This window comes from Watersipora subatra, chromosome 7 (genome assembly GCF_963576615.1).
Source record: "Watersipora subatra chromosome 7, tzWatSuba1.1, whole genome shotgun sequence".
NCBI lineage: Eukaryota > Metazoa > Bryozoa > Gymnolaemata > Cheilostomatida > Watersiporidae > Watersipora > Watersipora subatra.
Window position 1 is genome coordinate 20,202,608 of NC_088714.1, and position 16,623 is coordinate 20,219,230.

Genomic DNA, 16,623 nt, shown 5'->3' on the forward strand with positions numbered 1-16,623 from the left:
ATGTCAAAACTGCTGTATCCTGAATATAATATTTCCATATGACTGCATTATAATTTGTTCTTCAGCCCAAAAACCTATGATCGCTCCACAGCAGACACTGGCGATACTTCCACATAGCAACAAAACAAATTCATTGAATAGGAAGAGTGTCAAAAAATAAATTGGTACACAGTAACCGACAAAACATTTTCATTGCACTTTACTTTAGAGACAAACGGAGGTGTAGGAGCAAAGGTGTAGGAGCCAGCCAGTGTGGAGGCGAGGGAGGTGATTAATTTATGCAGCACTACTGGCTCTAATATTAATGTATAAATGTAAGCTGAACTTTACATTGACTTACCTTATTTATTTTTTATAATTTTCTAAGTTTTTTCCGTTAGCACATTAATTTTCTTGTACAAAATCAGGTGCTGAGAAGAAATGAGAATGCGCAATGTTGGGATTACTTTATGCGTAAAGTAAACAATTGTTCACCATGTTCTGGAAAATTTGGATGCTGGTGCAATGTAAGAAGAGTTTTTGGATACTAATAGTTTCTTTTGTCAAATAAATACTTTCTGTTATCGGCTAATACTTCCTGTTATCGGCTAATACTTCTGTTATTGGATAAATACTTCTTGTTGTCGGATAAATACTTCCTGTTGTCGGATAAATACTTCTTGTCGGATAAATACTTCTTGTCGGATAAATACTTTTTGTTGTCAGGTAAATATTTCCTGTTGTCAGATAAATACTTCCTGTTGTCAGGTAAATACTTCCTGCTGTAATTTTTATACCTACTGTAGTTGTTACATTGGTTTATCAGTGCATTGTGAAACATTTTGGAAGACTGTTGTGAATACCCTGTCACTAATATGGTGTATGGGATCTTACAAATGCATGGCTCTCAAAATTTTCTACCCTGCACAACAAAGATCAACATTTCATGGATCTTTATTCTTTTAGATATATAAGAACAGCATGAGCGGAGAAGCGAAGAACACAAATGCGTGAGTTCTATTATAACTGTAAATGTAAAGTGCGTTATTTTTCTAGGTAAAGCTGCAAAAAACTCCTGATGTTTAGGAAAATGTGTCATATTCCAATCAAATAAACCATAATACAACGATTTTAATTTTTAGTTGTAAATGGTACGTTCTGCGCAGACGATTTTTTTTACTAATTTTTGGAAGTTAACATCTTACCTACTTGCAACTTTTTACAATTTCGAGTTGAAGCTATTGTTAAAAGCTCTTGCTAGGCGAACCAAAAACATTTCAAAATGGTAGTGCAGATAACTTTTTCCTTTTGGAAGGTAGCCACTGCTTGCAGCATTGATTTGTTTGATAAAATTGCAGGGAAAGTTTTTAGTGTCGAGAAGTATTGGCTGGGCATTATTGGAAAAAATGTCTTAACAGACTGTAAAAACGATTTCAGTTGAGAAACATTTTTCATTTGAGGTCATAGTTCGTATTAATATACGGAAGTGAATCATAAACCCATTGCTATTGTAAGAATGTACATGTAGATGGGCAGACATAGCGAATGATCTGCTACATATGTATTAAAAATTTCTATGATCTACTTACTGTTAGTAAAAATAGCTAAATATTCACTTGCTGGAAGGATTATCAACATTTATCAAACCATCTGGCGTTGCTGGGAGTTGTTAAAAACACAAAATAAAGAATATAAAATGACCAGATACATGTTTGCTCCTAATAGTAAGTTTTAAAAATATTAATCAAGTATAATAATGACTTCTAATGGCATTAATTCGTGTAGACATTTTATCTAAACTTCTATCTGAAATATAACGTATTATAATGTGTCAATTGGCATTTGTTGGCTTAATGTGTTGATTTGATTTTACTTCAAAGTGTAAGTTTTTTGAAACACCTCATAGTATCGCATCATTCTATTGCACAGAGCACTATTCTTGTGTACTTTCTTTACTGACAGATTGTTGAATGATAACATAAATTGAGTTTGAAATGAAAATCAACATTTGCTGCCTGTGACTTAGCTCACCATTTGATGTGTCCTAAGCCATTTGACCGATTGCTTATAAAGTAATATTTTAATATTTTTAATACATACATGTGTATTTATAATATTTTATCATTTTTTTGTATTTAAAGTTTTTTTTTAGAAATGCTTGGTTTATCGACCACCAAAGTGATTGGCTTTATATATTGTTGCTTATAACAGTTACTAAACATGAAGCTAGTGCAATGCATTCATTCTATCAAATTTACTGTGAATATTTTGTTACAGTTGTAACATATTCGGTTATCTGTGTATTTGAATTAATTTTTTTAACTTATTCCTCAAAAGACTTCACATTAAGTTAAAATCTCAACATTCAAGCCAAAGAAGGCTGGGGCAGAGATTACTGGTGCCATCTACTTACTCACAGTTTGTGTAGTCAATAAGCCTATTTTTAGTTTTGTGAAGCAATACAAGATGGCTGTTGCTAAGGAGTTAAACATATAAGCAAACAAAATGCATAATAGTCAGCCGAGTTAACCTTTAACTCACCTTTCTCTAAATGCAATTTTAGCTGGGCTTCAGTATTCCCTTCTTGCTTGTTTCCTACAGTAGTCATTCGTTTAGCAAAAAAGCAAATGTGTTATTTTATTGAATAGAAAATTGGGCAGCTGTTAGGCATAATAATTTGGAATGTGTAATTGGCTCATTATGATTGATGTGGTTGGAATATGTCACGAATATTTCCGGAGAAGAAACAAAGTACTCTCTACATTCTTACTCGCGGCTGTACATCGCATGTAGCTAAAAAATTAGTAATTTGTGTGGCTAGATAATTCACATGGCACGTACTAAAATATTTCACAAGCTCTGTGGTTATGTATTCTATGGACTAGGTCATTCATTACTTTCACATACTATACAGTTAAATACTTTCGTAAACTAGACATCTGGATATTTTACAAGCAACATAGCTAGATATTGTGTAAATTATATAGCTTGCTAGCTATAACACAAGTTACATAGGCTGGTATTTCACAACCCATATGAAGGCTTTTATCAAGCTATGTTTTTTGTCAAGGTCTGCTTATGCCCAGATTTTTTTGTTCCGTTTATAACTTATGACAATGCTACTATGTACACGTAGATGGAAATTCTCGAATACAAACTCATGTTTCTTAGCAAACTCTTATGTTCGTGTGTTTGATCAGAGATCCTTATCTGTTGTGAGCCTGCGAGATATCCTCAACCTTTGAAATATGCATCCCGTCCATTAGCGATGTGACAGCTTGAAATAGTGGTTCAGGGGTGTATTATTAATGGCCTTGTCTGTCATTACTAGCTCTCTTTATGCTGTACAGCGCTGATGGTGTGTCCAGTGACGTTCCTGCCATGAGTCCTCGTCAGACCAGCATTATGTCTGAGACAAGGACGGTTGAGCAAGGCTTGGACACCCTTCGTGTTGAACATAACCAGGTGTGTGATTTTGTCGCTAGTTATTCTGTGATTGATAGGCTTATTGCTAGCGTTTATAGCTACTAGTTCATTAGCTGACCTCTTACTTATGTGTTTACAGTTAGCATGGCTAACAGTACTTACTCTGGTAGGAGTTCTGTAGTCATGAGACCTGAGTCAATTGATTGGATGAGACACACTAGTCGTTAGGCGGAACATCAAACCTAGTCCTGCAAACACTTTCACTGTAATGCAATGTCCCTTGAGGCTTTGTCATCCCAAGAAATAGCAACTGAATCGTCATCTGCAACAACCTTAAAAATATTGTTCCTTTCGGCATGATGAATTTCTACCACCACGTTCATGGTCTACTAGCTAGCTTAAGTTTCAAGGCAGCAGAAGGGTGATATTTGCAAGAATTATAAAGTTAACAATGAGTATTAAGAGGGGGGAGGGCAGCATCATTGGCCACATGACTATCATATTGATTATTTGTAAAGGTCTGTACTTTAATATGACAAGGGGTGTTAAAGAGAGCATCTACTAATGACTGCTAATGTGTCCCTGTCGCAGCTTTCTGGATTTTGAGGCTGTTAATCATCAAAAAATTGAATAATCGTTAAAAACTTAGAATTGATTGTGTAGTTCTTTCCGTTTGGTAATATATGCCTTTTCTTTGCATAAATCTATTATTTTGACAGCTTGTTTGCACTGTTCTTCTATTTATATCAAGTAAGTCACTTTATCTCATGTTCAGTATGACATCTCATCAGGTTGACTTGATTTTATCACACCCGCAGATATTAACCAGTATATCAGCCTCCTTGTCAGCTATGGGTTCACACTGTGACGGAGTCACTCGCAACATCTTAGAAGACAAGGCCGACCTCTTACAACGATCTCTAGACCACATTCAGCTCGGCATAGAAGAAGCTCAGGTGGGCAGACTCTCCTAGAGTTTATGGCTAGAGCGCTTAGTCGCAGCTGCCTTAGTGATGCTGTCAGTGGCTGTTTGTTACCTCCAGCTTGTTGGGGAGTGCGCGCATAAGTGTTAAAATTCCAGCTTACCTCTTGTGATGAAGTTGAAAAGAGTGAACTCGTCTGGTCTCTGACTAACTGGTAGTTCTAACTAACTGACTAACTAACTAGTTCTGACTAACTAAAAGTCACTCATCAAATCTCCTCTAGTCTGTAACTTTCTCAGTTATAACGCTTCGAAGATTTCTTTTGTAAAGTTGTAATTCTTTTGAAGACGTAGTTGGCGCATTTCCATATTGTAGGGAGCTATTATAACTGAATGTTCCAATATATGATTTTTGTCATACAAACTTTGTATTACAAAGGCACATTAAGTCCACACACTATTTATTAGCTGAGCCCACGTTAAACCACTGTCAACCATTCAGGTTGTTTATCAATAAGTTTTTACCTTTGGAATTTCGTAGTTTTCACTTGTTTCCGTTTCTACTTTTATGATTACATGAACTGAAAGTTTTTATATTACGTTAGATGTGATTACATAAAATTCTAGTAGACTTTATCAAATAGTATAGATATTTTCCTATCATTTGAGTTTTTGCTAGTTGTTTTATGTGATCTGACTACCAGGATGTTTCAAGGTTAAAATCGACAAAACTTGCTCATAGTTAAAACGCTCAGAAGAAAAAGACATGCCCCAATTTTTTGAAACATCCTGGCAGTCCAATCATCTGAAGCAATGTACAAAATCTCAGATGATCGAAAAATATACTTTCTGATAAAATTATTAAAATTTGATGGATTCACATCTTTAGTAGCCGCAGTAGCAATTACAATACTGGTGCTGGAATGCTAACTTGATATTGATATAGCAATATCAAGTTATCTTAAACCATAACTGCCACGAACAACTTTTATCGTATTTACTAGGTAAATCAGACATGCTGATTCTGATTTTGTAATCAAAATAAAGATTAGGCCACTAACTTTCAGAGTAATAAAGGATTTTTTATAGCGTTTTAATATCGGTCTCGAAAACAACACGATCGGCATAACAAGCTCCGCCCATAAATACTTGACGTAACCTAGCTTTTTAGGAACAGAAGTTACGTAGAGATGTTTAGACCGATTTAGAATAATAGAGATGGGTGTTTTAAAATCTATTAATATCTGAATCCAGCTTTAAAAATAATATCAGTCTTTTCTGAAAGGTAGATAAGCTATTTAGCATTGCATATTTAAAAAGCGCGATAACAACGCTAGCTTGTGATAAAACCGCGCTTTTTGAGCTTATTTTTCTCGGCGTCCAGCCCATTTAAACGTCATGTAACAAGCTGCGAGCAATTTTAAATAGTTTATATCCCTTTCATAAAAAGCTGAAATTATTTTACAGGCTGGATTTAGATAATAATGGGTTTTAAGACACCCATCTCTATTATTTTAAATCGGACTAAACATTCCGAACTTCCGTTTCTGAAAAAGCTAGGTTTCGTCACATATTTATGGGCGGAGCTTGTAATGCCGATTGTGTTGTTTTCGAAACGGATATTGAAACGCTTTAAAAAAGCCTAAATGACTTTGAAGGTTAGTGGACTAATCTTTATTTTGAGTACAAAATCGGAATCAGCGTGTCTGATTTACTTAGAAAATTCAATAAAAGTTGTTCGTGACAGTAATGGTTTAAATTCTATGCATAGGACTGACTTTGATACCACTCATTCCTATAAGATTAAATGCTATAGAAAACGCTTTTTCAATGATCATATTTGCATTTTTGTGTGATCCCATGAATCTTAGGATGCTATGAAGGAGTGGTTATACGAGCCGACAACACGCATCAATGATGCATAGTGTAGATGCTCACTGTGGTTATTCACAGTGACTCTACTATAAGCTGGTTCACACTATATCGCCGTTTGCCAGCATTTCCTTTTCGGCGTTCATCGTTGATTATGAGAACCGTGAATTGATGGCATCGACGAAACATCGCGGACACGTCGCGAAAGTTTGCAGCTGTCACTCTTTCACTAAAGTTCGCCTTGCATCGACGACCGCCTTTCAAATGTGAACCATTTTGCCGATGGTAATTCGCTGTCACAGGTAGAGTGATTTATTCATATCCGTTTATGATAGTCGCTGCGAGACTAGTCTTTTATTCTAGCACACGAAAACAAAGAGGTTTCTTCAAAGATAAATGAAAACATTACGTTACGGAGTATTTCCCGATGCAAACGCGGATAGGTTTGTGATAGTGTGAACATCGTTATCATCGACGATCACCAAAGTATTGTGGCATCAACGCCGACATACGGCGATATAGTGTGAACCAGCCTTAAACGATACATAGAGTTTATAAATTGATTGAATTAGCCTGAATTGATGGATTTTTTATTACTATTATTGAAGCATCATCAGCATAATTATTATCTAAAATGGATCATCAACAATATGTGATAACAGTAGCGTCTGCGCAGCAGTTTCCATCGCTGTATTTTGGCTCAAGACAAAAATGCTGCCCGTTAATGATAAAAACAGCCCAGTTTAAAAATATTCTAGATAAACTGAAAAGAAATTGGATTTTAGCAGATTTCATCACGTAAATGTTTATCGGAAAGATTTCATTTCCGATTTTCCCTAGTAGTTTCCATATATCAGTTACTAGCAATAATGTCTTTGCCCATACATGAATAGTTGTTTGTGTGAAGCCCTGTTCTGGTGGTTGTTGAAAAGCAAATCTTACATGAAATCAGCTTGCCTGCAAATAAATATAAGCTAATCGGTATCGCCGTAAAACCTCTATTTGAACGTCGTGACACTCTATTTTTCAACCCTTCTTCTATAGCGGCGGTAAAATAGAGGTGGCGTTCAAATAGAGTCTAGTATTCGATGAGAGGTTTTATGGTATGTTCATTGGAATCAACTATTTCGGCCAATAAAGGTTGCTTGATTTTATCTGTACCAGCCTTGACCGGCATTTTCGTTTAGACATGATTTATTGACAATCCTTTGTTGATGTGTTGCCTAACGATTTATTTACTTGTTACGTCGCCAGGCTATTATAATGACACAAGCAACTGCTCATTAGTAAGCTTGAATTGTATTGAAATATTAACTCTTAGCTTAGGGTATCTCAGTGAAGTCATTTGATCAGCTTTGCAGTGGCTACTGAGATTTTATCAGACGGCTCTTTAATTAATGGGGCGTACATTCTAGGCTAGGAGTTTAGTGTACATAACGCTAATCTTTTATTTATTGTTTTTCCAAGTTATTGTTCAGATAATTAATGAGGGCTCAAGTGTCGCCCTAATGAAACAATAGTTGCACTCTACCTACTCGACTCTTCGGGATGGTGTTATATACATTGTTTCTATCATTGTCAAGCCTTGAAGACCAGCTGACTCATTTTGCCCTCAGTAGTAGTTACTAGTGTTACTGCATTTAGACTTCAACCCAATCCTGTTTATAAAAAGGTTCCTATATCGTAGATTGTTTGGTGTTGTAAGTAAAACAGTGAAATCTTTGAAAAGAATCGAATGGTTTCTTAATGTACTAGTTACTTATTTTGTGATGGTTCATGAATATGCAAGGCGGCAAAGGTTCGGCGAACCTCTTTGAAGTTCTTCCTACCAGAATAGGATAGTTTTTTTGTTGTTATTTGGTACATAAAGTCTAATGCCCCATTAGCGGGCATCTATTATTGTTTGAGGTATTGTAACAACTACATCCAATCATGTTTGTCCTGCCATTATCAGTGCTGCATGGTTCTGATCAACTGAATGGACCTTTTATTGTGAACCTTATTAATGATCCTTTGCTCAGATAATCCCGAGGATGTCCTCCGGTTTTCAAATTTTGATTGCTTTGCAAATGGCAAAATGTGGATTATGTTAGTGTTTTGCCAAAGCGTCTATAGTTTACTCACTGGGTATTACCAAAGCTGCACAGTCGCCCTCAATCGGTATGATGCATAAATATGCATCCTTTGCAACTGTGAAAGCACCACGGCATCAGCAATACAAATGATTTTTTATTTATTAGCAATACTCTCTTGTTAGGACCTCATCATGGGAGTCAGAAAACGCTTGATGTGGTAATTTACATATATGATGACCAAATATTCTCAATAAGTGGGATGGTAACTGGGACTCTGATCATACACTTAGGCGAGCTGCAAGCACTGCGGTATGCTTTCTAGAAAATTAAACCTATGCTTACGTGTCACGCCTGTGATAGCAAGTTGAATGCTGTTCAAATTTGGCAAGCGAACTGCCGACTTCACAAAATGTGCTAACAAGATTAAGGTTGGGGCGAGATTGCTATTGTGGTACCAATCGATATGGAAACCATGTTTATAAACCTCTGCCTTCCATTGAGACTAACCGTTTTTTAAATGATCTTAATGACTTTCCTAGCAATTTAACCATTCAATCATCTGTGACGTAGCCTTATGGAAATGTTTTGCTGTTGATGGGAGATTAGTAGTAGTAGTAGCGGCAGCAGCCATCGGTTACTTCAGTTATACATTTCTGCACCTTGTGGATTAGTGATCACTTATTGGTTGTGCTCTACAGAGCATAATAAAAGCATTGATTCCAGAATGGATAGACGTTTCTAGCTCAACATCTCCATGCTTCCTGGAAAAGGTGACAACAAACGGAAGTACTTATGTCGGTATACTTATTTTTTCTGCTAATCAATGGCTGTAGAAAGACCGATGCACACGGTAATCTGCAGCTGAGTGAATATCATCATAATCATGAATATGTCATTGGATGTACGTCCTAGTTGAATAGCAGAGAGGTGATAAGTGTATCTCCTATCAGTGTCACTACTGATGCTTAGGCTAATAGTTAATGCGTTATTATTTCTCTGGGCAGGTGCTATGCAGTGAGACGAGCCCTTCTGTTTTATATATCTCGGTTTCAGCGCCTAGTACGACCACAGTGGTTGGATTGCATCAAGTAGCCATATATATTATTGCAGTGAAACATCGATGAATAGCTTGATATTGAATAAAATATAATAGGCCTGAATATAATGAGTATTCCTCACTAACTACTGCTTCCGAGTACGATGACACTCCTATATAGTTGATGTCGGTATTGTCAGTTCGGTTTTACAATTTGGGAGTTATTCCAGTCTTTTTAAGAGAGAACAGGCGCGTGTGCACAATGCATTTGTCTACCATTTTCAGGTGAAAAACTGGTAGATGTTTGCAGACCTGAGGAACTGTGTAACGAGGTGTTAGAGTGCATGGTGTAAAATTGCATGTCCTATACAATTGAATGAATACATAGTAGGTTCGGTAAGACCTTGCTTACCACACTGACATAATGAGTGTTTCAATTAGCAACCGCTTTGACAAGGCGTTATTAGTGCGGTTTTTAAAATGAACATGTCCGCCCACATCGGCAAAAATAAAATCAACGCATCTGTTATTGGCTGAGATGGTTGATGATAAAGATCTTACACAATTTTTATCGTTTCTTACAAGCTAGTTGTGTCCAAGATTCACTTTTGATTATCGATGACACCAGTACTTTGCACTAAAAACTATATATGGTAACGTATAGATGTGTATGAAAGGGCTAGTATGGATTGAAACTGGTTATGGAACATTCCAAGGGATCTTTCTGGTAATTAAATATGTTGAAGCCCATTTTTCTACAGTTCGATTTGAATCTTGTATTTGTATTTACAGTTGTGTGCGAAATACTTGGGACACCTATGCAATTATGCTATAAATGCTTACATAATGTTTAAATTGCTCTAGACTGAGTAATATTGAAGTTAAGCTTATAATTGTACACATCAATGAAAAGCTAAGAGTGTAAGGGATGCACTCATCTTACTTTTGACAAGATAAAGTAAATTACTGATATGTTGTTTCCATGTTTGAAGCACATGGACCATAATCTCCTTTCACTGTTTAGACCTGTTCTTCAATTCATTTGTCTCTCTAATTTGGCTTTTGATGCGAGTGAAAATGTCAAAACTGAATTAAAGTTATCTCAAAAACATTCTTTTATCTCATTTCTGTGCATTGTTTATCGTAACTCTCTCAGACATTTACAGTTTTCGTATAAAAGGCTGAGCAGAAGTTTGATAAATTCATTTGATATCATCATGTCATCTCTTCGCGACAAGAGTATTCTGTGGTGCACCTTTACAGTAAACAGAACAAGACTGTGAGAGAAATTGCTGCAGAATTGAAAATTGCAAAGTCTACAGTGCATAATATTATAAAGAAATGGAAAGAAGTTGGAACGATTGACGACCAGTGAGCGAAAAACAGTGGACGGAAACGAAAGTCAGATTTTCGTAGCGATAGGGTCTTGCGTAGACTGGGTCGAGACAGCAGGCGTAAATCCTGTGCTGAGTTAGCTGTTGACTGGAAAAAGTCAACAGGTGTGGAAGCAAGCAGGTTTACAGTGACGAGAAGGTTGAAAGAGGGTGGGCTAAGCAGACGCCGTGCCAGGAAGAAACCATTGCTTTCATCTGTTCAGAAGAAAAAGAGATTGGATTGGGCAAAAGCACACCAAGACTCAAATCTCCGGATCTGAATCCGATTGAAAACTTGTGGAAGACACCGAAAAATATCTTGAGGAAAGATGCGAGAGCTTCAAGCAGACTTGTACTGAAAGAAAGGATAGTGAAGGCCTGGCACAGGATGATATCTCAAGAAGAACTTCTGAGACTGATTGAAAGCATGCCCCATCGCTGCCGCATGGTTATTTCCAGCAAAGGTGGTTCAATTAAGTACTGATGTACCACTACACAACCCCAATGGCCCTTTTCAGGGCCACCAACATATGCAAGAGTTGTTCATTAGATTTTATAACTCATTTAGTGACACGAAACACAGTTCCAATTATGAACTAAATTGTGGAAAAATACAGGTTTTCTGTAGTGACGAGTTTTGAAACCCAGTATCTCATGAGAAATTGCAATTAGTGCAATTATTTTATTATTATTAGATTTATAACATTCTGAGGATTCCAAAAATGTGTGGGTTCATATATATGTAACAGGAGTTTGATACAAAAATGATGTTTTACAGCTAAATATTAATATTCTTCTTTGCGTCCCAAGTATTTTGCACACAACTGTATGTACTTGGCTGTTTTTTTAGCAAAACACATCAGTGCAAATAGTTGCACAACTTCCATTGCTATCACAAATCATTACAATACAAGTATCCTGATTTTATTAAAAACTACTGAAAAATCCAGCCAAGATCTCATGACCTTGTCGCAACTTGGGTCAATAGTTATTGGTCAATAGTTATTGGTCAATAATTATTGGTCAATAGTTATTGGTCAATAGTTATTGGTCAATAGTTATTGGTCAATCTAATTGTGAGCACAGCATATTGTTTAGTATCCGCGCGATGTGCATAAAACCACAACAAATATCTCCACTGCATGTAGATATGTAGGCGACGTATTTCATCGGTATGTAGTTGGTAACCCATCAATGCTTACAGACCAATGACACAGCATCTATGTACCTAAACCTAGATTATTACATCTGGCTTTGCGAACGATAAATGCTTTGATGAAGATAAACTACTACATTAGCTCACTTTCTATTATCGAGATTCCTTGGTTTAAAAACATCATAGCTGGAGGAGGATCTTCCATTGAACATAAATTATCTCCTCGTTTATTGATTTATACATTAACCTTCTCGGAATTGTCAGTGTCTCACTTCACTTGTGTCATTGTGGTATAATTGGTGTTGTCTCGGTTAATCTACATATTACATGGCTGCGTGTGGACTGTACCTACTTAAGTTACATGTAGGTGATGATGGCCCTGGCTCAACACCTACAGATAGTAGAGGCTGAGAAGTCAAAGTTAAAAGTGCAGGTGAAAAGGTTGTGTCAGGAAAATGGCTGGTTGAGGGAAGAGCTCGAGCAGACACAACAGAAGTTGGAGATCAGTGAACAGGTGAGCGTGTCTTCTAACCATCTGATGATTGAGGTAGTAAGTATGATACTAGACTGATCTCTGTGTTAGAGTATAACTTATAACCAGCTGATGATTGAGGTAGTAAGTATGATACTAGACTGATCTCTGGGTTAGAGTAAAACTTATAACCAGTTGATAGTAGAGGCCGGAAGGGATACTAGACTGATCTCTGTGTTAGAGTATAACTTATAACCAGTTGATGAGTTCTAAGTTGAGGTATGCCGTACTAGTTGTTTTTAAATATGTTAGGCGTTGCTGCCATATAGGCTTCAGTCATGTTAACCTACTTTGTCCTCCATTTTAGGACCATCTTCATGCATTTCTTTAGTTTGAAAGTTTTCTGATTGCAATGGCCTCCTATGTCAGCAGCCCGTTTGCTTATTTCCGCAGAAGCTCGCGACACTAGAAGTGGAGAATGCCCAACTCCAGTTTCTCAAGACTATTAAACATTTGGATGCTGACAAACCAGAATCGGAGACGCAGTCCTTAGCAGAGGAAGATAGTAGCAGCCATACATTAGATGACCTTGGCTTTCCTGATGATGACCAACCAGCAGATGGTAAGCACTCGCACAATTGTGTTATCTTCGCATGTAACTAGTTCGTGTTCACGTGTTCATGCTTACATACTCATGCTTGCATGTTCATGTTCGCATGTTCATGTTCGCATGTTCATGTTCGCATGTTCATGTTCGCATGTTCATGTTCGCATGTTCATGTTCGCATGTTCATGTTCGCATGTTCATGTTCGCATGTTCATGTTCGCATGTTCATGTTCGCATGTTCATGTTCGCATGTTCATGTTCGCATGTTCATGTTCGCATGTTCATGTTCGCATGTTCATGTTCGCATGTTCATGTTCGCATGTTCATGTTCGCATGTTCATGTTCGCATGTTCATGTTCGCATGTTCATGTTCGCATGTTCATGTTCGCATGTTCATGTTCGCATGTTCATGTTCGCATATTCATGTTCGCATGTTCATGTTCGCATGTTCATGTTCGCATGTTCATGTTCGCATGTTCATGTTCGCATGTTCATGTTCGCATGTTCATGTTTGCATATTAATTTCATATGTTCTTGTTCACACGTTCCTGTTCACACGTTCCTGTTCACATATATCTAGTTCGTGTTCACATGTTTATATTTAGTCTGGATGAATAACATTAAAGTTTTTATATCGTTGTTAATTTGGTCACACCTGGTTTATTACATATTATCTTATTATATTAAACGTAATGATGAAAATATAGCCGAAGCTTTAGTAGTTTATTATTAAGTTTTTAAAGTTAGTATTGACGATTACTAACTGCAATTGGTCATTGTCCTAGTTTCATTTCCTATTTATCTCCCCCATTTATTATCTTTGCTCTGTTTCTGTGATGCTTATATAATTGTTTTGAAGCTTGGAGTCCAAAGGAGTGTCTGATTGAGAGAACATTAGTCCTTTGCAAGTTAACTAGTTGCAATCATTCATGTTCAAGTGGATGTTAGAGCCAGTAGTCTATTGAATGCTAGGAATGGGGAGTTATCCTTCACTACACTTATAAAGTTGTGTTGTGCAGACAGTTTACTATGATAAATAAGAATTCTTTGATATTTTAGTTAATCATCGACTTGAAGACTATTGAATGCTAGGAATGGGGAGTTATCCTTCACTACGCTTATAAAATTGTGTTGTGCAGACAGTTTACTATGATAAATAAGAATTCTTTGATATTATGGTTAATCGTCAACTTGAAGAGTAACAAGCTTGAGTTGATGTGTCAAATATACTCTAAACTTGAACCATGAAGTTTGGTCATTTTTATCGAGGATTTTGCATTCCAATCTGTAGGTTTAAACTTATGCTGCGATGTTTTGTATTTCAGGTACTGCGGGCCAAAGTATTAACACCACAGGCTATGAAATACCTGCACGGTTAAAAACATTACATAATCTAGTAATCCAGTACGCATCTCAGGGCAGATATGAGGTTTGCTTTTATCTTTTCATATTTTTTATGGATTCATGATTTAGCTAATTTAGTGCACAGTCTCTGTCATATACGCTCATTTATTATTTTCTTGAAATAAGACAATGCCCTGGAAATTTTGCTACACGCATTTTGAGCTGCTTTTTTAAAGTTAGATATTTGGGCAGGTTTCAAGACTGCTAGCACTGTTTTCATGTTATATCTGTGTTTGCTCTATTACCTTAGCATTTTCTTCTCGTTTTATCCATCTATGCATTTATAATTTGTTGATCATCGTCATCATAGAGTTACTCTATTCTAGGTTGCTGTACCTTTATGTAAGCAAGCTCTAGAAGACCTGGAGAAAACAAGCGGACACAATCATCCTGATGTAGCGACCATGTTAAATATTCTAGCTCTCGTTTACAGGTAAACCACATCTACTCATGTTTTCATCTATTTCATTTCTGATCTGCAGAAATACATATTTCTAGTTATCGTTTTATGTTACATAATATTTTGTAATATGGGATGTTGAAAAATGTCGAGGATGAAAAAATGTGTCTACATTGTGCCACGAATTAGCCTGTCTTGACAAACCGTTGTTTTTGCGGAGTTGTCACCCGTCGAGCGGGGTGAGCAAAACAACAGCTTGTCACAAGACGCACTGCACCTGATGCATCAGTTGCACTGAAAGAGAGTTGTTCTCTTCCGTCTATGCGGCTTCGTTGCGATGTTATGTCGGTCGCTCCATTGGTATCTATAAACATTAAAAGAATTCACCCATTTATTGAGTTTACCTCGGCCGATACAAATGTACTCCTTGGCAATAGTTCGTGCTTCACACACACAGTCCTCGGTAGCCGCACAGCTTCTGCCAGCAGATGCGCAAAGGTTCTTGTCAACCTTGATGTCAAGGGGCCACTCAGTTCCGCTCGCTTTATCTACAAATAGGCACTTACAGGAGTCTGTCGCTAAAAAGTTCAAAGAAGAAAATTGAATGTTCGGTTTACACATATGATTAGTTTGAATTAAAGATACTAGTGCTCAAGAGATTTTCCGTCTATATTAGCCTGTCTTGACAATCTGTTGTTTTTGCGGAGTTGTCGCCCGTCGAGAGGGGTGAGCAAAACAACAGCTTGTCACAATACACACTGCACCTGGTGCACCAGCTACACTGAAAGAGTTGCTCTTTTCCGTCTATGCGACTTGGCTGCGATGTTATGTCGGTCGCTCCATTGGTAATCCTAACGGATTTAGGGCGAAAATTTATGTAGAAAAAAATAAGATAACAACGTTTAACCAGAGACCAGTCTCTGCGGTAAACTTTATTAGAACTTAAGCAATAACAGCAACTAAACATGTTGTTATTTGTGCGCTCAGTCAGTTTTATTTCTATTTATGTATGTCAGTTTTATTTGTTCTTATTGATTTTATTTTTAATTTATTTTATTTTCAAGTTGTACTAAAGTTTACCGCAGAGACTGGTCTCTGGGTAAACGTTTTTATCTTATTTATTTCCACATAAGTCTTTGCGCTAAATACGTTGTGATTACCAATGGACCGACCGACATAACATCGCAGCCAAGTCATACAGACGAAAGAGAACAACTTCCTTTCAGTGCAGCTGATGCATCAGATGCAGTGCGTCTTGTGACAAGCTGTGGTTTTGCTCGCTCCGCTTAACTGGCGACAACTTCACAAAAACAACAGTTTGTCAAGACAGGCTACGTCTATATATATAAAGCCAAATGCTTGTTTATAGCAATAAGGTTGTAAAAACAAAAAACCACCTCGCACAAGACATGAGCTTGGAAAACCCATTTCTGGGGATAGGCATGCTATCCACTCCACCACGCGGCCTACTTGCCATACTACAGATTTATTGTGCACATACTTTTTACATTGGTCAATTTTTTATGGTGGTTTTTTAAAATAGGCGCTCTTCATGCTTCATCTAACACGCTTTAACTACTAGAAGAAATATACGTGACCAGACTTTCCCTAAATGCTATAATTATGAGTACATGTATATACAGTATAATTATGAGTACATGTATATACTGTATAAATATGGGTACATGTATATACTGTATAATTATGGGTACATGTATATACTGTATAATTATGGGTACATGTATATACTGTATAATTATGGGTACATGTATATACTGTATAATTTTGGGTACATGTATATACTGTATAATTATGGGTACATGTATATACTGTATAATTATGGGTACATATATATACTGTATAATTATGGGTACATGTATATACTGTATAATTATGGGTAC

The 16,623-nt window shown here is 36.8% G+C and overlaps 1 protein-coding gene across 1 annotated transcript in view; it reads left to right on the plus strand.

The window, feature by feature from the left end:
- Positions 1–16,623, plus strand: part of LOC137400176 (kinesin light chain-like) — a 46,754-nt gene that overhangs the window by 1,450 nt on the left and 28,681 nt on the right. The window contains exons 3-10 of the mRNA XM_068086494.1: positions 209–314; positions 946–989; positions 3,330–3,444; positions 4,224–4,361; positions 12,207–12,353; positions 12,765–12,933; positions 14,244–14,347; positions 14,649–14,755. Coding sequence (XP_067942595.1) covers positions 961–989; positions 3,330–3,444; positions 4,224–4,361; positions 12,207–12,353; positions 12,765–12,933; positions 14,244–14,347; positions 14,649–14,755 — 809 coding nt within the window. The 5' untranslated portion in view covers positions 209–314; positions 946–960. The remainder of the gene's footprint in view (positions 1–208; positions 315–945; positions 990–3,329; positions 3,445–4,223; positions 4,362–12,206; positions 12,354–12,764; positions 12,934–14,243; positions 14,348–14,648; positions 14,756–16,623) is intronic.